The sequence below is a fragment of the Heteronotia binoei genome, chromosome 8, assembly GCF_032191835.1.
Source record: "Heteronotia binoei isolate CCM8104 ecotype False Entrance Well chromosome 8, APGP_CSIRO_Hbin_v1, whole genome shotgun sequence".
In the NCBI taxonomy this organism is placed as follows: Eukaryota; Metazoa; Chordata; class Lepidosauria; order Squamata; family Gekkonidae; genus Heteronotia; species Heteronotia binoei.
This window is the reverse complement of record NC_083230.1, coordinates 9,399,416-9,426,878: the sequence shown is the minus strand read 5'-3', so window position 1 is coordinate 9,426,878 and position 27,463 is coordinate 9,399,416. Positions and strand designations below refer to the sequence as shown.

Here is a 27,463-nt window from a genome sequence, read left to right as displayed (position 1 = left end):
CCTGAAATAGTGATATTTGCTAACTGGAACAGCTGGGCAGCCAGGCAATTTGCCAAGCCTTAGAAAAACTGTTGATTGAGACTCTACTAATTAGCTAAACTGCTGATTTAACTTGGAGCTCTTACTTGTGTGCTGGAAAATATTTTAGATAACCCAGTGTTTTCTAGCTCTACCTAGTACGTTGTTTTAAGTGGAGGGTGGAAAACCTTTCATATATTTTATCCTCGTCATATGGCCAGTAAACAAGTAACAAGAGAGATAGAGTGAAGTTTGGGCATGGATGACAGAGAAAACTGCCCAGGCTAATCCTGGACCTCTATGTTAACCGTTTGAAATGGGGCAAAAGGAAAGAGCAGACCCATTTGAAGGGGAGAATTTATCACCAACCCCTAAACAGACCAAGATGGATTATTTCTATGCCCCAATTAAGCTCCAAAACAGATTTGGCTGCTTGGAAGTGGATAAGGAGGTTCCTGATTGCTCACCAAACTAAACTTCTCTTGAGGAAACTCATGCTCCTAATGTTTCTAATCTATCACCCCTCCCTAATGCTACCTTAAAAACATCAAAAATTAGGCGCTCAGAAGAGATGGAGTTACTTGTACATCAGGCAAATTTAATGGCAAAGTCTCTACAGATTATTTTTAATCAACAAGAATGAATTCTATCCCTACCGCAGGAGGGAGATGGGAATCTTATGACAAACCCCTCATCAAAAAAGACGATATAGGACTCAAAATTAAATAAGGTGGATGGAGTCTACAATTCTGGTCATATAAACAATGACTCCCCTAAATAAGTCAATGACTCCCCTAAATAAGATGGAGAACAAGCTGGTGTATGACCCAAAGAGTGTTGTCATAAATGTTTTCCCATTAAAGGGGAGATTAATTGACTGGGGTACAAAATGGAAAGTAAAAGGATACCTGGCTTCTCTTCTCAAGACTGCCGCATCACATATTGATCTCATCCAGATGGAAAGGCTTGTTGGGTCCATATGCCATGAACGTTAGCTATTACAGTTGCAGTCAAACAAAATTCCTTCATACATGTTTGCCAATGCAAGCAGGTACTTCAGGCTAGGGATTAAGCTATGGAGACATTTTAGAAATTCCTTAGTTTAAGAACATAAGAGAAGCCATGTTGGATCAGGCCAATGGCCCATCCAGTCCAACACTCTGTGTCACATAAGAACATAAGAGAAGCCATGTTGGATCAGGCCAATGGCCCATCCAGTCCAACACTGTGTCACACAGTGGCCAGAAAAGAAAGAAGGTTCACAAGTGGGGCTAGAAGCCCTTCCACTTTGCCCGCCCCCCAGGCACCCAGAATACAGAGTATCACTACCCCAGACATTTCCAATAATATGGTGTGGCTAATAGCCACTGATGGACCTCTGCTCCATATTTTTATCCAAACCCCTCTTGAAGCTGGCTATGCTTGTAGCCACCACCACCTCCTGTGGCAGTGAATTCCACATGTTAATCACCCTTTGGGTGAAGAAGTACTTCCTTTTATCCGTTCTAACCCGACTGCTCAGCAATTTCATTGAATGCCCATGAGTTCTTGTATTGTGAGAAAGGGAGAAAAGTACTTCTTTCTCTGCGTTCTCCATCTCATGCATAATCTTGTAAACCTCTATCATGTCACCCCGCAATCGACGTTTCTCCAAGCTAAAGAGCCCCAAGCGTTTTAACCTTTCTTCATAGGGAAAGTGTTCCAAACCTTTAATCATTCAAGTTGCCCTTTTCTGCACTTTTTCCAATGCTATAATATCCTTTTTGAGGTGCAGTGACCAGAATTGTACATAGTATTCCAAATGAGACCGCACCATCGATTTATACAGGGGCATTATGATACTGGCTGATTTGTTTTCAGTTCCCTTCCTAATAATTCCCAGAATAGCGTTGGTCTTTTTTTATTGCAATTGCACATTGTCTTGACATTTTCAGTAAGTTATCTACCACGACCCCAAGATCTCTCTCTTGGTCAGTCTCTGCCAGTTCACACCCCATCAACTTGTATTTGTAGCTGAGATTCTTGGCCCCAATGTGCATTACTTTGCACTTGGCCACACTGAACCTCATCTGCCACATTGACGCACGCAGCCTCAACAGATCCCTTTGGAGTGCCTCACAATCCTCTCTGGTTCTTACCACCCTGAACAATTTAGTGTCATCTGCAAACTTAGCCACGTCACTGCTTACTCTCAACTCCAAATCATTTATGAACAAGTTAAGGAGCATGGGACCCAGTACTGAGCCCTGCGGCACCCCACTGCTTACCGTCTTCTTCCACTGTGAAGATTGTCCATTTATACTCACTCTCTGTTTCCTATTAATTAGCCAGTTTTTGATCCACAAGAGGACTTGTCCTTTTACTCCATGACTCTTGAGCTTACTAAGGAGCCTTTAATGAGGAACTTTATCAAAAGCTTTCTGGAAGTCAAGGTAAACAACATCTATTGGGTCCCCTTTGTCCACATGTTTGTTCACCCCCTCAAAAAACTGTAACATGTTAGTGAGGCAAGATCTTCCCTTACAGAACCCATGCTGAGTCTTCCTCAATAACTTGTGTTCATCAGTGTGCCTACTCATTCTGTCCTTGATAATGGTTTCTACCAGCTTTCCTGGTATGGAAGTCACTGACTGGCCTGTAATTTCCCAGATCTCCTCTGAAACCCTTTTTAAAGATGGAAATGACATTTGCTACCTTCCTCAGGAACGGAGGCAGATTTCAATGAAAGATTACATATTTTTGTCAGGAGATCCACAAGTTCAACTTTGAGTTCTTTCAGAACTCTTGGATGTATGCCATCCGGACCTGGTGACTTATTAGTTTTTAATTCATCTATCAGTTGTAGGACCTCCTCTCTTGTCACCTCAATCTGACTCAGGTCTTTCAACACCCCTTCCAAAATTAGTGGTTCTGGAGTGGGTGAACACTTCTCATCTTCCACAGTGAAGATGGAGGCAAAAAATGCATTCAGCTTCTCAGCCATTTCCCTATCCTCCTTCAGTATTCCTTTGACCCCTTGGTCATCCAAGGACCCCACTGCCTCCCTGGTTGGTTTCCTGATTCTAATATATTTGAAGAAATTTTTATTGTTGGTCTTTATGTTTTTTGCAATATGCTCCTCTTGGTTCCTTTTTGCCTGCCTGATCACAGTCTTGCATTTGTTTTGCTACAGCCTATGTTCCCTTTTATTCATCTCACTTGACTAGCTTTCCACCACTTAAAGGAATCCTTCTTACCTTTTACAGCTTCCATAACTTTGTTTGTTAACCATGCAGGCCTTTTCTTATACCTGTTTGTGCCTTTCCTAACTTGTGGTATATAGTTTGGAGGATAAAATCAAAATCAGGAGCTGCAGATGTCAAGAAGGCCACTAAAATCCATCCTTTGAGGATCACAGTGGAAACCACAAATTCATACAGGATTCTAGACCAATCAGTACCCACAAATTTACCATCACCGATGGAAGTATCGGAACCAAAGTCTTCCAATCCCCTCTGCCCCTGATAACCATCTACTGATGTGCTCTGATAATAGAAACAATTTAAGGGGTTTGGACCCGAATTGGCCAGAAGAGGAGGTGGGAACCAAATTGATTTCGTCTTTTGCAGTATTACCATCTGGCGAGCAAAATTCGTTGATAGAGCGATTAGAACTCCTAGTATCTACTCTGAAAGGTCTAAAAAAGACTTTGCACATAGATACTAATCCTAATCCCGTTAACCCTGAAGAGTCTCCAGACAAAGGAGTCTCTCCTCTAGTCAGGCCAAGTGGTCCATCTTTGGAACCAACTATAACAACTGAAAAAAGGAACTTTAATTCTAATTTAATCATCCCAGCAGATGATCCAGAAATATGTACAATAACCAGTCTTTCCACTCTACTTGAAAGGCAAATAGATGCCTGACTGGTGCCACCGTAAAGTATCAGGACTTTGAACATGCCAATCGAGATTCTATTATGGAATATAGCCAGGTGGACATGGTACACATTTCATCATACACAGATGTTCCTTTTTTACAGCGTGGCTTTCAAAGAGAATCTGTATAAAATGTTTTATAGGTGGTATGTGACTCCCCAGAAATTGTCTAAAATGTATTCTAATATGTCTAATAAATGTTGGAAATGTCTGAAGAATGTGGGGTCGTTTTACCATATGTGGTGGACCTGTGACGTGGTGGGGAAATACTGGAAGATGGTCCATGAACTCCTTCAGAAAATTTTGAAGACACAGATTTCATTCAAGCCAGAACTATTTTTATTGAACATATTTCCCAGTAATTATACAAAAGAGATGAGACATTTGATAGCTCATATCAATACAGCAGCTAGAATCCTTTTCGCACAGAAATGGAAACTTCAGGAAATCTCCAAGAGAATAGACTTGATGGGGAAAATCTTGGAAACGGCGGAGACAGACTATCTATCCCAGTTGTTGACTAGTAAATCTAAGGAAGAAGCAAAGAAGTACTGGGAGAAGCTATATACGTGGTTAGACACGTAAATCATACTGGTGTGAACTCTTATTCTTTTTTTTTTTTTAACCCACTACGATGTACATTAAAATGTGGAAAGGTAATCCAATATGGCTAGATAGATAATCTAAGTTATTTATTTATTTATTTAGAATTTATATCCCGCCCTTCCCACAAGTGGCTCAGGGCGGCTTCCAACATTAGCTCCAACATAAATTAAACAATATTTAAACATGTAAGGGAATAACTTTAAAACAGATAAAACAGATAAAACCATAAAAATTAATAAATATTCCAATATATACAGAGATCTGGCAGGTTGCATTAAAATTCTCAAGCTAGGTGTAGGCTAACCGGAAGAGGGCTGTTTTACAGGCCCTGCGGAACTGAACAAGGTCCTGCAGGGCCCTCACCTCTTCCGGTAGCTGATTCCACCATGTAGGGGCCATAACAGAGAAGGCCCTTTCTCTTGTGGATTTCAAGCGGGCTTCTTTCGGCCCAGGGACAGTAAGGAAGTTTTGTGATCCCGACCTCAGTACTCTCTGGGGAACATGCGGGGAGAGACGGTCCTTCAGGTAGACAGGTCCCAAGCCATATAGGGCTTTAAAGGTAATAACCAGCACCTTGTACCGGACTCGGTATATCACTGGAAGCCAGTGCAGAGTCCGAAGACCCGGCTGAATGTGCTCCCGCTTTGGGAGGCCCAATAACAGCCGGGCCGCGGCATTCTGCACCAGCTGCAATTTCCGAGTTCGGGACAGGGGCAGCCCCATGTAGAGGGCATTACAGTAGTCCAACCTCGAGGTGACCGTAGCATGGATCACTGTTGCTAGGTCGTCGCGCTCCAGGAAGGGGGCCAACTGCCTTGCCCGCCTAAGGTGATTTACAATCTTCATAATGTTTTTTTATAGATCAGGAAGATATAGTGTAAAATGAATAACAATATCAGCGGTATTTTATTTGAAAGACTTGTCAACATGCAGACTGGATTACAAATTTTTTTTAATGATAACGTTAATCTTTATTTTCCATTTCCCTTTCCCCTTTTCCACTTTGGAAAATCAATCAAACAGAGAAACATATGGAACAGAGGTCCATCAATGGCTATTAGCCACAATGTATAGATGAAACACAGTGTCTGGGGCAGTGATGTTCTGTATTCTTGGTGCCTGGGGGTGGAGGCAACAGTGGCAGGATTTGTGGCATTCTGGCCTTGCTGGTGGACTTCCTGATGGCACCTGGGTTTTGGCCATTGTGTGACATAGAGTGTTGGACTGGATGGGCCATTGGCCTGATTCAACATGGCTTTTCATATGTTCTTATGTACCTTACAGTGCTGTTGTGAAGAGAAGCCACAGTATAAGCTGCTTGAATCTTCACTGGGGAGAAAGATGGAGAGAACACTGTAGAATTCAGTTATTTTATTACCATGCAAGGCCTGTAACACTTAAACTGACACAAAGGCCTTTCTGGGACACAGCAGTCAATGAAAAGAGTGAATTATTTATTAAATTTATAACCTAGTTTTCAGTCATGATCAGTGGCCAAAGCAGTTTACAGAAATGAAGCATCCATCGCAAAATCCAGGAGAGAACATCTTAACACCGGTAATGATCTAAGGGTATTAAGCCAGTACACAAAAATGTAGAGAAAAGATTTAAAATAGTGGCAGGTAATAAAGTTCTAGGATGGGAATAGACCCCATCTCTGTTTTCAGCAATAAGAAAAGGGGGAAAGCAGTCAAATGTTCCAGGTCTTCATCTCAGTCCTCTTCACTATAATGATGGCCACTGCAAGCTGCATGCTCACTTGCCATGGGTTTAGGTTTCCCATGGCTGGATTGGGGCATTCCTGGATATTTGGTGGACGGACCATGAGAAGAGTACAGTTTGGGGAGGGGAGGGGAGGGAGCTCAGTAGCAATGGGGTGCCAGAGTTCATTCTCCAAAGCAGTCATTTTCTTCTGGGGAACTGATCTCTGTAGTCTGGAGATCAGCTTTAACTCTGGGAGATCTCCAGATCCTACCTGGAGATTGGCAACCCTTCATTATTTGACTTTTCTACCCCCTGGAAATTGGCTACTGAGCATGGTTGAATTTCCCTTTGTTTGTCCTTGTTATTTGACCAGAACTGCCTTTTTTTGAACTTTCCTTGTTTGTGGTAATTTAGTGCCGTGTTTAGTGCCGGGGGAGGGACGGTGGCTCAGTGGTAAAGCATCTGTTTGGGAAGCAGAAGGTCCCAGGTTCAATCCCTGGCATCTCCAAAAAAGGGACCAGGCAAAGAGGTGTGAAAAACCTCAGCTTGAGACCCTGGAGAGCTACTGCCAGTCTGAGTAGACAATACTGACTTTAGGGAGGGACGGTGGCTCAGTGGTAGAGCATCTGCTGGGGAAGCAGAAGGTCCCAGGTTCAATCCCTGGCATCTCCAAAAAAGGGTCCAGGCAAATAGGTGTGAAAAACCTCAGCTTGAGACCCTGGAGAGCCGCTGCCAGTCTGAGAAGACAATACTGACTTTGATGGACCAAAGGTCTGATTCAGTAGAAGGCAGCTTCATATGTTCATATGTTCTCAGCGGATGGCTTGGTCTTCCTTCACAGCCAATTACTTATCGTATGGTGAGCTGAAAAAAATGCTGACGATTTCTTCTGTGTTTGGCTTGTTGAACAGGGAGCAGGTGTGATGAATGTACTTCTGGATTCTTTGGAAACCCTGAGGAGATTGGAGGGGCTTGCACGCTTTGCCAGTGTAACAACAACATTGAACTGACCGATCCAGAGGCCTGTGACAAAAAGACAGGGTTGTGCCTGAAGTGCTTGTATCACACAGAGGGGGAAAACTGCCAACTGTGTAAACATGGCTATTATGGACGGGCAGTTCAGCAGGACTGTAGAAGTAAGTGAAGGGAAGGCCTTTGCTTCTGAACCTTGCTAGTCTCCTTTTAAGTTTTAGGGCATTTTTAGAGCACCAAATGTCATGAATCTGCAAATGAAAATGCCAGTATGACAACTCATTTCATTTCATTTATATCCCGCCCTACTCCACCAAAGCGGGCTCAGGGCGGCTCACAACATAAAAATTCTAACAATAAAATTCAAGAATTAAAATACAATAATAATTTACATAATTAAAACAACTAATATATCAACACATCAATCAGTCTCAGTGTGCTATCTTATAGTCTTCCGTCAGAATATTTCAATGTTTCAATGCCGGTCAGTTATAAGCCAACCGGAAGAGGACTGTCTTACAGGCCCTGCGGAACTGTCCAATGTCCTGCAGGGCCCTGACCTCTTCCGGTAACTGGTTCCACCAGCAAGGGGCTGTGATCGAGAAGGCCCTGTCCCTAGTTGACTTCAACCGGGCCTTCTTTGGCCCAGGAATTACAAGCAGGTTTCTAGAGCCGGATCGCAGCACTCTCTGGGGGGGCATATGGGAAGAAAACTCAAGCCTAGTTTGAATAGGCCCACTGCAGATGGTGAGCCTCTTCTGATTTAACCTAATATCCTGGGCAGGGCCAGCCCTAGACTGTCTGGCACCCTAGGCAAGGCTAACTTCTGCCTCCCCCTCCCCGCACTGATAATGTCACCAAGTCACATGGGGGGTACCCAATTTGGTACCCCCGGCAGGCCAGCACCTTAGGCAGGTGCCTAGTTTGCCTAGTGGAAGGGCCGGCCCTGACCCTGGGAATTAATCACTTAGAGGCAATCTTAGATGTGCACAATGTTTAGAAATGGTGATACTTAAATGAAAAGGCTCAATAGTGGGGAGAAAGAAGATGGCTAGCTTTAGCATATCATGAAGAACTGAGGCCTTTGTGAGGCCTACGTTGAGGGATTTATATACATTAAGGAATTGCTGCGTACTTTTAAATGCTGTTGTGCAATTTCTTTCCATACAGTGAGGTGTAACTCTGAAACCGTTGTTTAAACATATGGAATGCCCATCCCTAAAGACAGTAGATAACATTTCCTTCACTCTTTTATCCTTCGAAACAGTCCTGTGAGCAGTAACACTCTCATTTTAGGCACGGAGGCAATGAACAGTGAGAAACGATGGTGGTTCCTGCTTTTTCTAGTGACGGGATCACACAAGCTAATGCACTTTCCATCTGCTTTCAGTGCACATTCCAACTGGATTTTGCCAGTTCACACAATAAAATCCAGTTGGGAAGTGCATTGAAAAGTGGATTGAAAGTGCAGTATTTAGTGTGTGTGTGATTGCAGACATGGCCTTTGGATGCATTATTTATCATCATCACCACCACCACCACCACCACCACCACCATATCTTTTAGCTATTTTCCATGTGGCAGTGGGCTTGTTTCCTCCTGTAGTTGTGGGACTTCCACACTGCAGATTTTGCCACATTTTCCCTGCTCCAGTTTCCCAGAGCGGCCATTTACACCCTGGAGAGCTTTTAAAAGAAATCAGCAATTGCCATATTGATGAAACACTATATTGACACAAGAATTATCATTTTTAAAAGAAGCGACACAAAAGCTTCCAGGTGGCACGGGAGGGCACTGCGATGCAACTGGGCCAGGGACAATGATGCTGTTATGAGTGGGGCTGGGAAGATCTAGACCTTTCCATACACATGGATGGCACCTTGTCATGCACTAGGGTGCAGGCAGGGGAAGAGACCGGGGTCTTAGTCAGAAAGCAGAGAGAGAACTCAAGAGCAAGTCCAAAGCACAGAGTCCAAGTCCATCCAAGATCAGTATCAAAAGAGTAGAACAGGAACCAAGAGAGCAGTGTTCAAAACCCAAACCGAGAGCGGGGTCATTCGAAGGCAGGAGTAAAGAAGCCGAAGGATCAGGTTTCAAAGGCAGACAGAGGTGGCGGCGAGTCACGAGATAGACGAGTTGCTTCCACAGAGGCCCCAATCCCGAGCAGGTGCTAAATGGGACTCTGGTAGTACTCCATTTAACAGGAGGGAAGCTCCTGCTAATACTCAAGACTAATTGAATGCATTCCCCTTTGGTGTGCGTCTTTTCTCTAGGCTGTTCCGTAGCCATTCCCTTAATTGAACTACTAATGGGGGAGAATCAGGCGGGTTCCACTACTCCTCCTCTGCTGCTGGGTCAGGGGTGGGGGCTGCTGGCAGAAAGCTGTCAACCTCCTGAGCTCTAGAGGGGCCGGTTGTAGGCTCCGATGCCAGCCCATCCTCATCACCAGCCCGTCCTCGTCAAGACACACCTTGGCTTTGCTGTTATATCTGTTCCAAAACATCACAACAAAACAGATTTAGGAAAGATCACAGGAAAGATGGAGGAAGTCTGAGCCAGTGTGATGTGGTGGTTAGATTATGGGACTAGGACTCAGGTTTGATTTCCCTCCTTCGCTGGGCCAGTGACACACGTCCAGCCTCAACTTCCTCACGGGATGGTTGTGGGGATAAAATGGAGAAGGGGACAATATCGTAAGCCACTTTGGGTCCCCATTGGGAGAAAAGTGCGGTATAAATGAAGTAAAGTAAATAAATAAATGCTGTGGGGTAGTTGGGAAGGGACTTGCTTCTCAATATCATCCATGTCAGGGCAAAAAACTTGTGTGTGAATGATCTCAGTTCCTACCTCACAAATCAAAACGATCAAGTGTCTATACCACAGAACAAAGTGAGCGAGCTTATCGCTTTAATTGAAAGGGCTAACGTTCAAAAATGAGTTTTTGAGCTCGAACTCCACAAGTATATCCTAAATGTCCATGTGTGTTGATTTCTCCTCCAAGCGTGTTACTGTGAATTTATTTTGGCCCTCTTTCACTCCAGGATGCGTTTGCAATTATTTGGGAACAGTACACGAGCGTTGCAACAGCATCAACGAATGTGAATGTGAAAAGGAAACGGGCCAGTGCCAGTGTCTTCCCAATGTGATTGGACAGAACTGTGACCGCTGTGCCCCGAACACGTGGAAGTTAGCCAGTGGCACAGGGTGCGAACCGTGTGTCTGTGATATGGAACGTTCCTTCGGTTCGTCTTGTAATGAGGTAAGAAGTATACAAGATGCCTTGCTACCATAGATCGATCAGGGCTAGAGTGGACTGTTTGAGAGCCTCCCAGTTACTCAGGGAAGTACAGCAAGAGTAATCTGTATGGTTTATCTTATCAAGCTGAGAATACCGCTGGTTTTGCCACCAGTGGGAACAGTAACTCTGGGTTAAGCTAGACATGATGACATCCTCGTGGCCAGCCCAAGGATGCCGCAGTCATTTTAAAGTCATTTTAAAACGCCTCAAGGGCCTGAACCTACGGTGCAGCAGACTGAGTGTTTGTCCTCTTCCCTGGACCTGCTTCAGCTCTTGAAAAGGTATGTAGGAGGGGGGATGAGCATCACAGTGAATTTTAAATGGTGGCAGTAACCTCATGGCAGGCACGAGGATGCCATCATGTCTAGTTTGGCTCTGAGATATTCTGCATTTTGTACTCCTATCAGTTTAATAAAGGTGTATGCAGCTGCCCATCTGATCCAGGCACCACACTGTAATAGCTGGAGAAATAGGTAATGTTAATAACCTTAGCAATGGTTCAAGGTTTTTGGCTACCCCAAACACCCTCCTCTCATGTCTCCCCACTGGGGTTCAAGGCAAGCTGCTGAAGGAATGGCTTGAGTGGCCGCTCATTAACGCAGGAAGCCCCGCTCGGCAGCAGTCTGGAGCCCCACAGGGTCTTGCTCATTTGAAGATTACAGCAGTTATATGCTGCTCAGGATGTCAACTGCTCTGCTCAGTAGAGAGAAAAAATTAGAAGGGGTATTGGCTGCAACCCTGCAAAAGCTGCACTGAATGGCGTGTAGTGGGTGCTTATTGCATTTCTGCATAGGGCAGTTTTGGTGAATTGCTGTATTTATTCCTGCACGTCAGTGTGGCCGGTGACCACCAGGGGACTTTTCTTGAATTTCCCAGCTCTTAATGTGGTTTGACTCATTTGCTTGAGTCACCTCTTTCGGTGTGCTCGGGCATCATCTTTTCTGTGTTGTGCCTGCTGTCTGGAATATTAGTTTTGAGTACTTTGACCCAGGGAAGGTGGGAATATTATCCGGGTTGTAGGGAATGGGTTCAGTTACTGTATGTGGCCTTTTGAGTCCCCAAAGCCACAGAGAAAGTTCTGTCATGGAGACAGAGCTATTGCATTATTATTATTTATTCAGCTTGATGAATCACTCTATCCCAGCTAGTGCTGGGCTCTAGGTGATGTACAACAGAGGATAAAAATACAGTCATTTAACCAGCACAACTACTCCAGCTAAAAACAAATACAAATCCTGATGGCCTTATTCGTGTGCTGCAAATCCAGATTCCCAGACACTGCATCGAGAGTGGGGGGACCCCTGAAAAGGGGATGAAGGAAAGAGGTGCCAGCTTGGCAACCATCACTGTCCTTAGGCAAAAGCCTGGTGAAGCATCTCTATCTTACAGGCCCTGTAAAACTGTAAAAAAATCTCGCAGGGCCCTGGTGTCTTCTGGCAGAACATTCCACCAGGTCGGGGCCAGGACTGAAAAAGTCCTGGCCCTTCTAGAGGACAGCCTGACCTCTTTAGGGCCAGGGATCACCTGCAAATTCTAACCGCTAGATTGTAATGCCCTTCTTGGAACAGATTGGAGGAGGCAGTCCTGTCGATACATCAGTCCCAGACCACGAAAGGCTTTGAAGGTCATAATCAAAACCTTGAATTTGACTTGGTAGCCAACTGGAAGCTAGCGTAGCTGGTGCAGCGCAGGATAAATGCGTGGTGTCTGTAGCGTTCCTGTCAGGACGCGCGCCACATTCTAGATCCTTTGGAGCTTCCGGGTCAGACCGGAGGGCAGGCCAGCACAGAGCAAGTTACAGTAGTCTAATCTAGAGGTGATCATTGCAGGGATTACTGTGGTCTGAGTGGGACAAGAGAGGAGTCAATTGCCTTGGGGCCGAGCATCACTCCCAGACTCTTGACGGCTGGTGCTGCTGTTAATAGAGTCCTATCAAGAGCTGGCAGTCGATGCTCCACCTCCAGCCCAGCTCCCACTAACCACAGAATCTCCGTCTGAAAACATCAGCAAGTTAAAGTTGCCGAATATTGACTTGATCACGTTTTTACCATTTCGGATACTATAGCGCAGTGATCATCCAGATGACAAAGTACTTCCAAGGCTTGATAAAGTTTTTGCAATGTATTCATCTGGCAAAATACTATTTCCTTGTGTTTTTTTTTTTCTGCATTAACAGTTCACTGGACAGTGCCAGTGTATGCCAGGATTTGGAGGGCGCACGTGTAGTGAATGCCAGGAGTTTTACTGGGGTGACCCCAGTGTTGAGTGCCAAGGTGAGCAGTTTAGTTTCATTGCTTATGCTGTCTGAAGGATCTCATCCGATTGCTGAATATCTCTATCTGTTATTGTAACTTCTTGCGTCATCTACAATCTAGATAACTCGCCAGCTTGCCTTATGCTTGTGCACATAGAAAGAAACAAAGCAACATTTACTTGAGAAAAAGCTTTGAGGAACAAGAGAGAACAAGATTCTGTAGGGCGTTCAGCAGCCCTCGTGTTGCAATATTTGTAACTACAGTACTTAACAATGAAGCTCATTGATCTTAGCTGGTTTTTCTCTAGCACTATTTTAGTGAAGCTAAATTTAATTTTGCTCTAGCTGGTTACAAAGTAGGTTGTTGAAGTTTTGTAACAAATGATAGCTTGATTAAGTGGTTTCAAAACACACACAGATATACTATAAAATGGTTAAAAATGAGAGATGTAAGTGCTGCAGTCACAACCAGATTAGCACCAGCTATCCAGTATCCTGGTGATACTCATGCAATAGTTTGGGAATTGCATATGATTCTCTGGTATGTCACTTGTGGCTCTTCTAAGCACTGTTCCCTAATGTGGCACCAGTCCCATGTTCCAGCACGGTGGGTAAGGCCCTTGCCCGGTGGGACGTGTTTGGCAGGTAGTTTCCACCTTGAATACAGCTGCTGGAGGAATGGGTAAGCTGCAAGATTCCCTGAGGTGCACGCCTCATGCCAGGGATAGAAGTAAATGTGGTTCTTTTGGTTGACGCTGTTGTGAATGTAGTTCTCTAGGAGCCACAGAGTTAGCGCCACTGCAGTAGCCTGAATAAAATTAGTTAATATCTCTTCCAAAAGTTCCATGCATTAGTACAAGGTGTGTATTCACCATCTTTCATAAACAAACTGCTGTGGTAGTTTGTGAACTGCTGTATGTGGGGTAGAAGAAAATGTCATTAATGACAGGTGACAAACTTACACAGACTTTTTAAGGTTGGCAAGAATGACTGAGGTGTATTAATTAGGTTGCTGTAGAAATCTGTATACAGTATACCAGTTTATAATTATAGACAAGCCACATTGTGAAATGGTTGATAGTCCAGACTGGAACAAACTTGCAACAAACTTGCAACTAGTTTGGAGAGCCGGGTTGGTGTAGTGCGGACTCTTATCTGGGAGAACTGGGTTTGATTCCCCACTCCTCCACTTGCACCTGCTGGAATGGCCTTGGGTCAGCCATAGCTCTGGCAGAGGTTGTCCTTGAAAGGGCAGCTGCTGTGAGAGCCCTCTCCAGCCCCACCCACCTCACAGGGTGTTTGTTGTGGGGGAGGAAGGGAAAGGAGATTGTGAGCCGCTCTGAGACTCTTCAGAGTGGAGGGCGGGATATAAATCCAATATCTTCATCTACCTCACAGGGTGTCTGTTGTGGGCGGGGTGGGGGGGGGGAAAGGTAAAGGAGATTGTGAGCCACTCTGAGACTCTTCGGAGTGGAGGGCGGGATATAAATCCAATATCTTCATCTACCTCACAAGGTGTCTGTTGTGGGGGGGAGGAAGGTAAAGGAGATTGTGAGCCGCTCTGAGACTCTTTGGAGGGATATAATCCAATATCTTCTTCTTCTTCTTCTTGGTGTAGGTGTGTGTATTAATTTTATAAAAGGAAAGCAACATATAGCAGAGGCGTTGAACTCATTTATTATGAGAGCCAAATCTGACATAAATGTCACATCGTTAGGTTGTGCCACATGAGCCATAAAACGTAACATGAAATACTGGGGATACAAACTTTATAAAGGTGATTTCAGATGCCGAATAGCAATAGCAGCTGAATGACAATAGCAGCCTTGATTGGATTAGGTATGGTACGCAGAGGGGTAGTAGGCATGAAGATACCAGCATTGGTAATGAGACGGGAAACCTAGGTCTCAGTTTAGTCTTGGAGGATGCAACGACTAAATGGACATAAAGTCTGACATTAGAAACCAATGGGGGGACATTTAACCTTCCAGGACATTCAGTTGCTGACCTTACAAAGGGAGATTAGAAAGAGAGACTGCTGAATTGCAACTGATATTGAATCATAATGAATCTCAATGCATCCTCCAGAAGTGAGTTGAGACCTAGGTAATGAGACCTGTCTCATTACCAAGGCTTATTATTGTCATTTGGTATCTGATATCACTCCACTCTCCAAGATATAAGAATGGACTCTCTGTATCTGAAAAAGTGAGAAATGGCTCATGAAAGTTCATGCTCTGCCACAAGTTTTGTTAGGTGGACCTGGACTCTTGCTCCTTTCCACTAATAAAGATTGCAAACTGTACTATTAGGTTTCCTTTCTCCTCCTCTTCATCTGTTAAAAATGGAGAGGGGGATCTCTCCTAGTGAAATAATGTGTTGATTTCAGACTGGGCAAAATCCACCCAAGTGCTAGTGATGATAATGAAACAGTTAAAAAAAGCAAAGAGAGAATGAAGTGGGGTTGGAGGGAGGAAAAGGAGGACATGTTGAATTGGAACAGATGAAACCATAAATGCAAGGCTTTTTGTAGCAAGAACTCCTTTGCATATTAGGCTACACATCCCTAGGGTTGCCAAGTCCAATGTAAGAAATATCTGGGGACTTTGGGGGTGGAGCCAGGAGACATGGGGGTGGAGCCAGGAACAAGGGTGTGACAAGCATAATAGAACTCCAAGGGGGTTCTGGCCATCACATTTAAAGGAACAGCACACCTTTTAAAATGTCTTCCTTCCATAGGAAATAACGAAGGATAGGGGCACCTTCTTTTGTGGCTCATAGAATTGGACTCCATGGTCCAATCGTTTCGAAACTTGGGGGATACTTTGGGGAGAAGCACTAGATACTATACTGAAAATTTGGTGCCTCTACCTCAAACAACAGCCCTCCCAGATCCCCCGAAACCTCCAGATCAATTCCCCATTATACCCTATGAGAATCGGTCTCCACATAGGGAATAATGAAGTGCTCAGCAGACGTTTCCCTCCCCCACCCCGTTTCTGGTGACTCTGAAGCGAGGGGTTGGCCTCTCTACTCAGGAGCTGCTGCCAACTTTTCCAAAGTGACACAGACACACCATCCCAAGAGGAAGCCTTTTAATCGGAGACTGAAGTCTCCAGAGGTAGAAAGGCACATGGTCCTCTGGGGGTGGGGCTTCCCTCCACTGGCCAGCTGACTGGGGGCGGGAAGGAGCCCGGGAAACCGGAAGAACTCCCACTGGGACCTGGGAATTGGCAAGCCTACACACCCCTGATGTAGCCAATCCTCCATGAGCTTACAGTAGGCCCTGTCATAAGAGCTCTGTAAGCTCTTGGAAGATTGGCTACTGTGGAGAAACACCATTTTAGGCCTGTGCTTGTCTGGGAGTTGGCTAGAGGACTCTATTAAACTCTAGGCAAGGCTTCGGCCTAGTCTATTTCTCCTTTTAGCCACAGTGTATGTGTGTATATAACATTTTTTGCCACTGTGTGACACAGAGTGTTGGACTTGATGGGCCGTTGGCCTGATCCAACGTGGCTTCTCTTATGTTCTTATGTTCCTTCCCCCTCCCCTCCTATCTGGGAGCAGCAATTCAGAGGAGACCTCCTAGAGTGACAGAAAGTCTGTCTGGCTGGTCTGGCAGAATGCTGCAAGGAAGTAAGCCAGTTCCTGGGTGGGAACGGGGTTTTATATTATAGATTTTGGGAGGGAAAGTTGGAGTTTTTGATTTGAGTCGTGGAGGCTGGTGAGTCGGTTCTGGATGGTATGGTCGGGGCCAGTTGTATATTAGGGAGAGAAGGAGCATTTATCCCTACTTTCATTTATTACTTCTGTTCACCCTGTATTTAAAAATGCCTGTAAATAGTTGCTTGTTTTAAATAAATGTTTTATTTGTTCAAAAGGTAGTCCCTCTGTACCACCAAGGTTCCCCAACCGCCTTAGACCACACTACTATTAGAGGGGAGTCCAGGAAAGGCATACAGTTGGCAAGGGTGCCAATCCTCCAGGGGTCTCCCAAAGAAGGACTGTGGTCTCTGTGTTAACCAGGTGCTGAGTTGGTAGAGAACCCTGAGGCTACAGAACTGGCAAGGGGGACTGGGAGTCCTGTTCCTTTCAGGAACCCCTAAATTGATCAGGTGGTGGCAGCGTGCCCTAGTGGTGGGAAGAGAAAGTAGGAAACAGCAACTGAGGGAGCTGTGTGTGTGCATATGTGTGTGTGAAAGAAAAAGAGAGAGATCAAATCTTAAAGAAAACAGTGGAGCACAGCAATTTCAATGTAAATTGTGCTTGTCAGAAGAATTCATCCACCCACTGTTAGGTTTTGCCCAAACTCAATCACAAGAGTCCTTAGGTTGGTTCAAAGACGCTTTTAATGATGAGACTTGAAGCACCCACTAATGACATGCATTGCAAGATCAGGTCTTGCCAGACTGAGTTGACCTGGCAGACTCTTGGCACTTATAGGTTACAGCATAATAAGGCTCCCCTTTTCCCATGCCCGCTAAAAGTCTTTTGAATTAAATGAAAATTCTTTTCCCAGGCCTCTGTGTTGCTCCTAGTCAAGGTCATATCCTACACACTCCAGTTCAGTTGGCTGCTCTCAGCGTTACCCGGGGACAGTAGATTAGCTGTGTGTCCCCATGCTCTTCTTCCACCTGCTGACCTGGAACATTTCACAGGACACAAAATACCAAACAGCTACAAAATCAGTGGGCTTAGTATTTGTGGATACACTTGCAGTATGGCATTAGTACATCATATAAATGCAGTGGCAATGGTATGATGATAATGGAACATTAACAAGCAAAGGAAATAATACCAGTGAAAGCAACGGTCATAACTGTCATTACTGACACCTTCCCTCCCTCCCTCAAAAGCTTATACCTGAAATAAAACTTTGTTGGTTTTAAAGGCAATATGGGACTCAGACTTTGTTCTCGCTCGCCATCTCCCTCCCTTTGTCCTCAGTCAATGCAGGGAGGGGAGGTTTGGCTTTTGAAGCAGGAGCTGTGTGTGTGTTTGTGTGTTTGTTCTGGTCTTAAGGGCACCGCAGGACTCCGACTTTGTTCTCTCTCATGCAAGGGCACTCTCTCGTGCTCTTCCCCTCCCTTCCTACTCGGCCTACTGAGGGAATGGAAGCTTGGCTTAGGGAGCAGGAAGCACAAGAGGGAACTAGGCAAAAGTGAGTTGCAATGCAGTGGTAGCAGCAGCCCTGGAGAATGAAGCAAGAGACAGCCAGTTGCTTGTGGGTCAGATACAAAGCCTGTACAAGGACCTGTATCCGGCCTGCCAGCCATATGTTTGACACCCCTGTCTTACAAAGTCACAAAAATCCATTTTCCGGTGTTCTATAAACGACACCATTTCTTAACCAATCTGTGTATGTTTCTTTAAATAAGATTTGACCCAAGACATTTTACACTGGAGCACTGTTATGTCTCCTGACTGGGTGGCATACAGAAAAGGAATTATTTCCAGGGTCCCATTATTTCTTCACAATTCATTAAAAATACTCTTGGGCACCTTTAAGGCCAACAGATTCCTTGTGGCCTAATCTTTTGTTGAATAGAATGTACTTTATTGGATGCTGTTAGAGTTTCAGATGCAGGGCTATTTTTGAGCAAGGACACATAAGAATGGAGTTCTGGCTGGACTGGTATCTGGGGGTGCGGCTGATGAGTTCCTGCTGGGCTTTTTCTACCAAAAAAAAGTCTTGTTCAGATGCATCTGATGAAGTAGGTTCTAGTCCAGACAAGTTTACACCACAGTAAAATCTCGTTGGGCTTTTCCACAAAGGTTTTTAAATTTGGTTCTGGCCCCAAAGTGCTATGGTTTATCCTGATTTCTGCAAGTATTTTGTACCTTTAATTTTCATTTCAGTTTCCCCCCCCCCCCACTTCTTTTAAGACAACTTTTACCCCAATAGGACAATAAGGAATGAGAGTGATTCGGATCACTCTCTGCAGGTTATGCTTTCTGCATTTCCACCCCATGGTGGGGGATCTGCAGCTGGCTAGTCTGGATGGGAAAGTTCCTGCTGCCATGGCAGCAAACAGAAAGCCAAGACCGCAGAAAGAGAAGCTGGAAGGAAACCCCTCCCCCATTTAAAAAAAAATCAATAAAACCAGGGCTTTTTTGGTAGGAAAAGCCCAGCAGGAACTCATTTGCATATTAGGCCACACCCCTGACATCATAATTGTTTTGCACAGGGCTTTTTTGTAGAAAAAGCCCAGCAAGAGCTAATTTGCATATTAGGCTACACCCCTGACACCAAGCCAGCCGGAACTGTGTTCCTGTGCGTTCCTGCTCAAAAAAAGCCCTGAATAAAACTATTAATGAGGAAGGGGTGAACTGAAGAGGATCCTGGTTGAATATTGGTGGCTTTCCCTCTGGCAGGGCATGAGAAGAGAGAATAAGATAGCATACCTTTAAGAGAAACCAAAGCAGGAATCCTCAAAGCATCTTTCAGCTCCCCCCTCCATGATTCTGCAAAAAGAAAGGGACAGGAGGGGGAAATCCTCTAGTCTTTTATATTTACTGAGTCATTCTTATGTTCTCTCTGACCGTTGTCAAGTTTGCCTGTCCAGGAGGACATATCTTTCTCTTTTTTCTTTGGAGAAGGAGGGAAAGAAAACAGAATGGGGAGGGAGCATAAACCTAAAGAGAGAGAGGACGTTACAGGGGAAGGCGGAATGGGCGGGCCACAAAGATCCCCCAGTGGGGTTGCCAATCCCCAGGTGGGGGAAGGGGATCCCCTGGTTTGGAGACCCTCCCCCCACTTTAGGGTAATCAGAAAGCGGATGGGGGGAATGTCTACTGGGTACTCTATTCCCTATGAAGAAGGATTCCCACAGAGAATAATGGAGAATGGATCCATGGGTATCTGGGGCTCGGGGGGGGGGGTGTTTTTGAAGTAGAGGCACCATATTTGCAGCATAGCATCTGATGCCTGTCCTCAAAACACCCACCCCCCCCCAAAGTTTCAAAAGGATTGGACCAGGGCGTCCAATTCTATGAGCTCCAAAAGAAGGTTGCCCCCATCCTTCATTATTTATAATGGAGAGAAGGCATTTAAAAGGTGTGCGGTCCCTTTAAATGTGATGGCCAGAACTCCCTTTGGTGTTCAATTATGCTTGTTCCAACTTTGCTCATGGCTCCACCCCCATGTCTCCTGGCCCCACCCCCAAAATATCCTGGCTCCACCCCCAAAGCCCCCAGATATTTCTTGAATTGGACTTGGCAACCCTATCCCCCAGAGACTTTTAAAAAGAGACCCAGATCAAACATGGAGCTGGCAAAAGGTCCACTCCAAAAGGAGTTTTGGAAACTGTGGGGAGAAAGGAAGCTGAAATTGGTGTGAGTTCTAGTCACATAAAATGAATGTAGAGCCTACAAGAAACTCCAAGGCAAGAAAGAACGGAAGATGCTAGCTAATGTAGAAGGTCATTTTGAAATGCACACTAAGAGAAGATTAAATGGCTAGCATTGAAAGTGCCTAGATTTCCTCTTTCTGTCTGGGGAAAATCTCCCCGTGGATAGCTGGGGCATGCCTCGTGTGGCCTGGCTGCTCTCAGGGCACCCCTCCCGCCCCCACAAGGCCAAAGAGCCACTCACTACTCCTTAGAGAGTCCCCAGGCTGCCTGGGGACAATCTCCCTGTGGACGGTCAGGGCCAGCCTTGCACAACCCAGGGAGCCAGTTTGGTGTAGTAGTGAAGTGTGCGGACTCTTATCTGGGAGAACCAGGTTTGATTCCCCACTCCTCCACTTGCAGCTGCTGGAATGGCCTTGAGTCAGCCATAGCTATTGCAGGAGTTGTCCTTGAAAGGGCAGCTGCTGTGACAGCCCTCTCAGCTCTGCCCACTTCACAGAGTGTCTGTTGTGGGGGGAGAAGATATAGGAGATTGTAAGCCGCTCTGAGTCTCTGATTCAGAGAGAAGAGTGGGGTATAAATCTGCAGTCATCATCTTTCAGCCCCCACTCCTTAAATGCCAACAAACCTCCCACCGCCCCATCTCCCACCCCAACCCCGCCTTCTGGACTGGCTCCTGGTGGCAGCAGAGAGAGGGTAGCACCACATGTAACCCCCAGCTTTTCCTTGCATGACTGAGGACTGCTGGGGGCGGGGTTAAGCTGCTGCTTCTGTCTGCCCTCCCTCCCTACAGCGTTCCAAAGTGGAGGTAAGTAAGGAGGACGTGGGGGGGGGGGACATTAGAGCTTCCAGAGCAGCATTGATTGGCCGAAACTGAGGCCTGCTTGCAACCCTGTGTGGTAGGTTAGATGTCTGAATTGCCCAAGATCACCTAGCAAGCTTTTATGGCAGAGAGGGAATTTGAACTGTGATCTCCCGATTCTAGTTTGACATTCTAACAGGATCTGTTGAACTAGGTGTTAGGAAACCGACTATAGGTATTTCTTTAAAAAAGCAAACTAGATTTTAATTTAATGTATAATCTGACCATGTATCTGGTTGTATTAGTAATAAAATCTTCCATTTAGTCTCTTGAATGGGATGACTATTTATGTGAGTACTTAAAAGCTGTATATAAAAGCAGAGTGGATATAGTTACGTGAAAAGGCACAAAAAGTCCTTTCTGGCATCATACAGATAAGGAATTAGCTGGAATACAGAACAATATTGCGTGTAGCTGACTGCTCTGGAATCAAATTAGAATTCTTCTTCTGTAAGCAAAACTGACTTTGCTGTTAAAGAGTCCAAATCCTCCAGATTCCTCTTTTTCATGGAAGAGCATGCTGAATGAGTCCATGTGAAGACATGCTTATGCTAATAATTCAGGGATTTGGTTTTACTATTAGGCATGTTGCCAAGAAAACCTGGTGTGTGGTTTTAATTAAAATAGCACAGCTGTATTTAATGGATACCCAGTAAGAATACGGCTCTTTGCCATGCTGAACTATAAACAAATATAGGGGAAACTGACGGTAGAAAAAGTTTTGCAGTTATTATTTTCCATCGTTGTCACTAAAGCTATAGCAGAAGTTATCGTAACTCCCAAGTTTTTAAAAGGTGTATGTAGGCATGTACTTGTTTCTTTTAAAAAAGTCCTATGAATACTTGCAAGGCAGCTTCCAGATTTTTTCGTGGTGGTAGCGGCGGCAGCAGCAGCAGCATGCTGACAAAGGCTGCATTCAGTCATCATGACAAACCCTAATAAAGCAGACTTGTTTACTGTAGTCATAAGTTGTTCTCACCCCTCCATCCTCCAGTTGAGCTCCATGCAATAAAGAACACTCCCTGGTTGATCCACTTTGCTTTGATGTCCATCCAAATGATGACTCCTTGGCAAATTGGATTCTTACGCACATACACACACATCCAGATCGCAAGATGTCATAGATCTTCTTCGTGGCCTCTGTGCAGTCCCACATATGGGTAATCCGTCAGGATCGGAGAATTCAAAGCAATCTTGAAGCATTAATTTTAGTGCGCCCTCCCCTCGTTCCGGGGAGGAGGCATCGCCTGCGCATGTCTGGACGAAGGGGAGGCACCTAATCCACTCAGTTTCTTCTTTACCGCCATCCGGAATACACCTTCCTCGCTGAGTCTCCTGCTTTTCATCGCAATCCGATTCCTTCACTGTCTTCATTCCTCGCTACTTCACTTCTCTTCACTGGTATCGTTTAAAAAAAAAAGAAAAAAAGAAAGAAATCTTTTACTATCTCTTCGAACTTTTCCCGTCCCCCCCCCCTCCGGGAGGATGGAAGGAAAGGACAAAATCACTTTTAAAAGGTGTGTCCGCTGTGCCGCAAAAATTCCACCAACAGACGGCCACTCCTTATGTCTTTTTTGCCTCGGCGAGGCACACCACATTGATACTTGCGTGCACTGTAGCCAATTCGGCAAACAAGCTCGAAAAAAAATCGCGCCGCAAGACTCAGAAGCCATTTGCTTGAGTCATCTCTGCGCCCAGCTATGTCCCACGCCTCGGCTCCTCAGACTTCGCCACCATCCCTAGCTCAAAAGGGAATGGCGCCACCAGCAGCTTCCGTGGCCTTGGTTCCCAGTAAGCCTAAGTCCGGAAAACACTCAAAGAAGTCGGACGATTCCAAGAAGCGTCACCACTCGGAATCGACTTCTAAGGACTCTACGACCCCGAAAACTCCTAAGAAACCCAAGACAAGCCATAAGCCACCGGACCCAACTTCTTCGGCAAGGCTTCCCATGCCGCACCCGGCGGCCAGCTCCGGTGCTTTAGTTCCGACACACCGACCTCGAAAGCAACCTCGACGCCCGCCATTATGCCCCTTGAGATAGTTCGCATCCACTCTCTGTCACCTTCGATCCACGAATCTTTACCAGAGCAGATACTGAACACCGAGTCCCCGGACTTGACTAAAAGCCAGCGCCTCAACATCCTGGACGCGCGCTCCGAGAGGTCTCAATACCTCCACAGACAATATCAGTACACTCCCTTGAAAGAGAGCCGTCGACTCTGAAAGAACTGCCCATCCGTATCCGAGCCAAAAGGTCCCGAAGCAGTCACATGGAACGCTACTACTACTATACCCCATCGAGGTCCAGGTCACCATCCCCTTGTAGGTACCGAAGATTGCCATCCACAGGTTCTTATCGACATACCCATGACGAATCTCGGTACCATGACGACTCTCGACACCTTGAGTCGCCTCAATACTGAGACCGTACACACAAAGACGACCGTCCTCGGTATTGTGAGACCCCTCCACGCCGAGAACATACATACTATGAACATCGCCCTCGGTACCGAGAGGTCTCTGCTCACTATACCACGAAGTCTAGACCGTCTTCACCAGCCAGATCGACCTTGATCGGTCCCACCAAACCACGGACACAGCCCTCGCTACCAGAACTGACTACCAAACCTCTGGACCTAGACACCCAGGAAGAATCCGAGGCAGAGCACTCTGACTCCTCTCATTCCTCAACCTTAGGTCTCCATTCACCATTCATCGCAAAACAGACTGACGTATCCCCATCAGAGGGACCTAAATCCTACCTGGATCTCTTATCCAACATGGCGAACTCCCTCAGTGTTAAATTAACCACTGACGTGCCTAGAGTCTCAGATGTAGTCTACGACCTCATGCACGCTGACCTGCCTGCAGGCTCCTCCTTTCCGATGCTTCCAGTCCACCTCGAAACCCTGAAAGAGGCTTGGGACAAACCAGCATCAGTACCACCAACTTCAAAACGGGTCGAATCACTCTACAAGGTTCATGCCCCTGAGTCCAAATTCCTCTTCAATCACCCTGCACCGAATTTTATGTTAGTTCACTCACCATGTAAATCTAAACAGACAAGACACCCTGTTCCTCCGGAGAGGGAAGGCAAAAAACTCAACACGATTGGGAGAAAAATCTGCTCCCTTACTACCGCCACTACAAAAATTCACAACTATATGGCATACCTCAGCGTACGCCTTCAATCTAACTACACAACTCAACACCCTGGTTCCCTCTCTGCCTGAAGCAGCACAAAAACAAGCCTCTCATGCCCTACAAGAGCTCGCGATAGTTAGTAAGCAGCAAATTAATACGGCACGCCACGCAGCCCAATGCTCTTCCAGAACCCTCGCCACCGCAATCGCCTTGCGTCGACATGCATGGCTCAGGTCTTCATCACTGCAGCCAGGCATAAAGTTTAAGATAGAGGACTTACCCTTCGACGGGCTGGGCCTATTTAATGCCACTACAGATGACATTCTGACCAATGTTGACGATAGCAGAAAGAGGGCTAGGAGATTAGGGGTTACCCAACCACAATCTCAATCCACACGACAGAAAAACTGGAAGCCGAACTACCACAAACCCTCTCGATCTCCACGACAAGCCGAACCCTGGAGACGCAAGCCCCCCCCAGCCAAAACAACCTTTCCAGCAGAGAGCATGTCCTCCAACATCAAAGAAAACGACACCAACTACAAAGCAGTCTTTTTGACTCCCCTACCCTCCTCGGACGTCCAGAGCACTATCCAGACATCAGACTACAGCCGTTTTACCCCATGTGGGAGTCCATAACATCAGACTCATGGGTCCTGGCGATCATCCACAGGGGCTACTCCATAGAGTACAGGTTCATAACTACCGCAGCATCCGCACCTCTACAATTGGAAATTGCGACCTTGCTGGACAAGGGAGCTATAGAACCAGTTCCACCACAGTACCATCATACGGGATTTTACTCCCGCTACTTTCTGGTGCCAAAGAGAGACGGGGGATTACGCCCCATATTAGATCTCCGGAAGCTCAATCTTCACATCCACCCCCAAAAATTCCGCATGGTCACCCTTCAGTCTATCCTACCACTGATTCCAGAGCAGGACTGGATGGCATCTATAGACCTGCAAGACGCCTATTTTCACATCACCATCAACCACCATCACAGAAGATTCCTCAGATTCGCGATCGGAGATCAACACTACCAATTCCGCGCTCTTCCCTTTGGTCTCTCAACAGCACCAAGAGTATTTACAAAATGTATGGCTGTGGTGGTGGCAGCACTGCGACAACAAATATCCATCTACCCCTACATAGATGATTGGCTGGTTGTTGCCCAAACAAAAGAACAGCTCCAAATGGACGTTTTGACTACCCTCTCCCTCTTGGCCCAGGTCACAGCAGTTGCTCGATCTGCCTTCTATAATCTTTGGCAGGTCAGACAGCTGGCACCCTACCTATCCTCCCAAGATTTAGCTAAAGTCATCCATGCAACAGTCACTTCCAGGCTGGACTATCGTAACTCACTCTACACAGGCTTGCCCTTGGGGCTGATCCAGAAACTCCAGCTGGTGCAAAATGTGGCAGCGTGGCTGTTAACTGCATTGCCTTTACAGGCAAGCATTCGGCTGATGCTGCACCAATTGCACTGGCTACCAATTGAGTACCAGATCCGCTTCAAGGTTTTGGTACTGACATTTAAAGCATTACACGGCCTGGGACCAACATACTTGAGGGACGGCCTTTCCCCATATACAACCTGGAGGGCGTTGCAGTCTGCTACACAACATCTCCTGACCACCCCGACCCGAAGAACATCCATCTTGCCTCAACCAGGGCCAGGGCTTTCTTATCTCTGGCCCCTGCCTGGTAGAATCGGCTCCCTGTGGAGATCCGGGCCCTACCTGACTTACTACCATTTCCTAGGGCCTGTAAGACAGAACTATTCCGCCAGGCTTTTGGTTGAGGCAGCGGGCATCCTGACCCTGATCATATGACAGGGTCAGGTCATTGCATGGTTATTTGGAAGCCAACAGTTGGGGTCCTGACATAATTACAAAGGCTACTCTAATTATTATTAGAGGTTGATCACAAAGCAAGACCTAAAATATATATCACGGTAATAAATACTTTTCATTTCTAGGTTTTCTTTCTTACTGCCTCCACAGGCACTGTAAATAAAGATGGCAACAAGTTTTGCCTACTGGGGTCTTTCTGGCTGTACCTCACAGTTGTAGCTATTTGAGGGGGAATCTTGATCCTTTTCTATAAATATATAATGATTATATATATATCCATTGATTTCACATTGTGGCTTTAGATATATTCCAGAAATAAGTACCGGTAACTGATATTCTGAAATGGGTTGAATGTGTAATCCTATACTGGCTGCTTCAAAGCTGGCTCCTGTTTTTGTTGCACTTCAGTGAAGAATTTTAATAATTAGCCATTATGTTGAGTGGGGGTGGTGGGGGGTGGGCTCCCTCTGGGAATCCTACCCCCCCAGGGAAAGTGCATGCGCAATACATAGCCTCTCCTCTCCCGGTGTAGTGAATGCCGCGTGGTCACTGTCTGGCTATGCCTGGCAGATGGTCACTGCAATGGCCTCTCCTGCATTACTGCATCCGTAGCAACACCTTCTCGCTGGTCCCCCCCGTTTTCACAGAGTTTGCTACGTCATGGTGCGACCGAAGTGTCCGGCGGTATAACCGGATGGGCAGGCTGGGCCCACCAACCTCGTCAGCCTAAGAGAAGGAAAACTCTAACATCAAACCCGGGCAGATAGAGCTCGTTAATGTAACACCTACCACCTGGAGGACTCACTGCCAGCGTCCCGGCTTACTGGGCCATGGCAGATGACCCCCAGGTGAAAGGGTGGAGCCAGTACCGCGCACACTGCGCTTCACCTAAAAAATTCCTCTGCGCAGGCCTGAAGGGCATATCCACACACACAACTCACAACGCATCAAGTCCTGCAGCGATAGGCAAGGGGCGAAACGGCAGGTGGAAGGTGCCACTGGAAGCCGCAGTCCCGATCCTGCATGTAGGCGGTTCAGGATATTGGTCGCCTGATGCTAACCCGGAGACGAAAGCATCTTTCGGCAGCACCCTGAACGACCAAGCAGCCTTATCTAGGGACAGCACTGCTTGCTCCACACGGAGAGGGGCCTAGAAAAGGTGGCCTAAACAAAGCTCGTCTCCCCCACCCCAGTTGGCTAGCCGCGGTCAACGGGCATCCTTACTTGCAGTCGAAAAATAACAACAAAGAAAAGGCATGCACCTGCCTCACAAAGTGTGCAAAGACTAAAGCTTGCGTGTTGGAACATCAGAACCATGCTTGACACAGTAGGCAGTGGTCGCCCTGAACGACGCTCTGCTCTAGTTGCCCACGAACTTCTCAGGTTGAATATCGACATAGCAGCTCTCAGTGAGGTCCGTTTCCCTGAGGAAGGTAGTCTTCAAGAACACAGTGCTGGCTATACCCTCTACTGGTTGGGTAAG

The 27,463-nt window shown here is 46.1% G+C and overlaps 1 protein-coding gene across 1 annotated transcript in view; it reads left to right on the top strand.

Annotated features, from left to right (window-relative positions):
* The window catches only part of LAMB1 (laminin subunit beta 1), a 158,928-nt gene that overhangs the window by 92,163 nt on the left and 39,302 nt on the right, over positions 1 to 27,463 (top strand). The window contains exons 22-24 of the mRNA XM_060246076.1: positions 7,156 to 7,380; positions 10,258 to 10,475; positions 12,691 to 12,787. Coding sequence (XP_060102059.1) covers positions 7,156 to 7,380; positions 10,258 to 10,475; positions 12,691 to 12,787 — 540 coding nt within the window. The remainder of the gene's footprint in view (positions 1 to 7,155; positions 7,381 to 10,257; positions 10,476 to 12,690; positions 12,788 to 27,463) is intronic.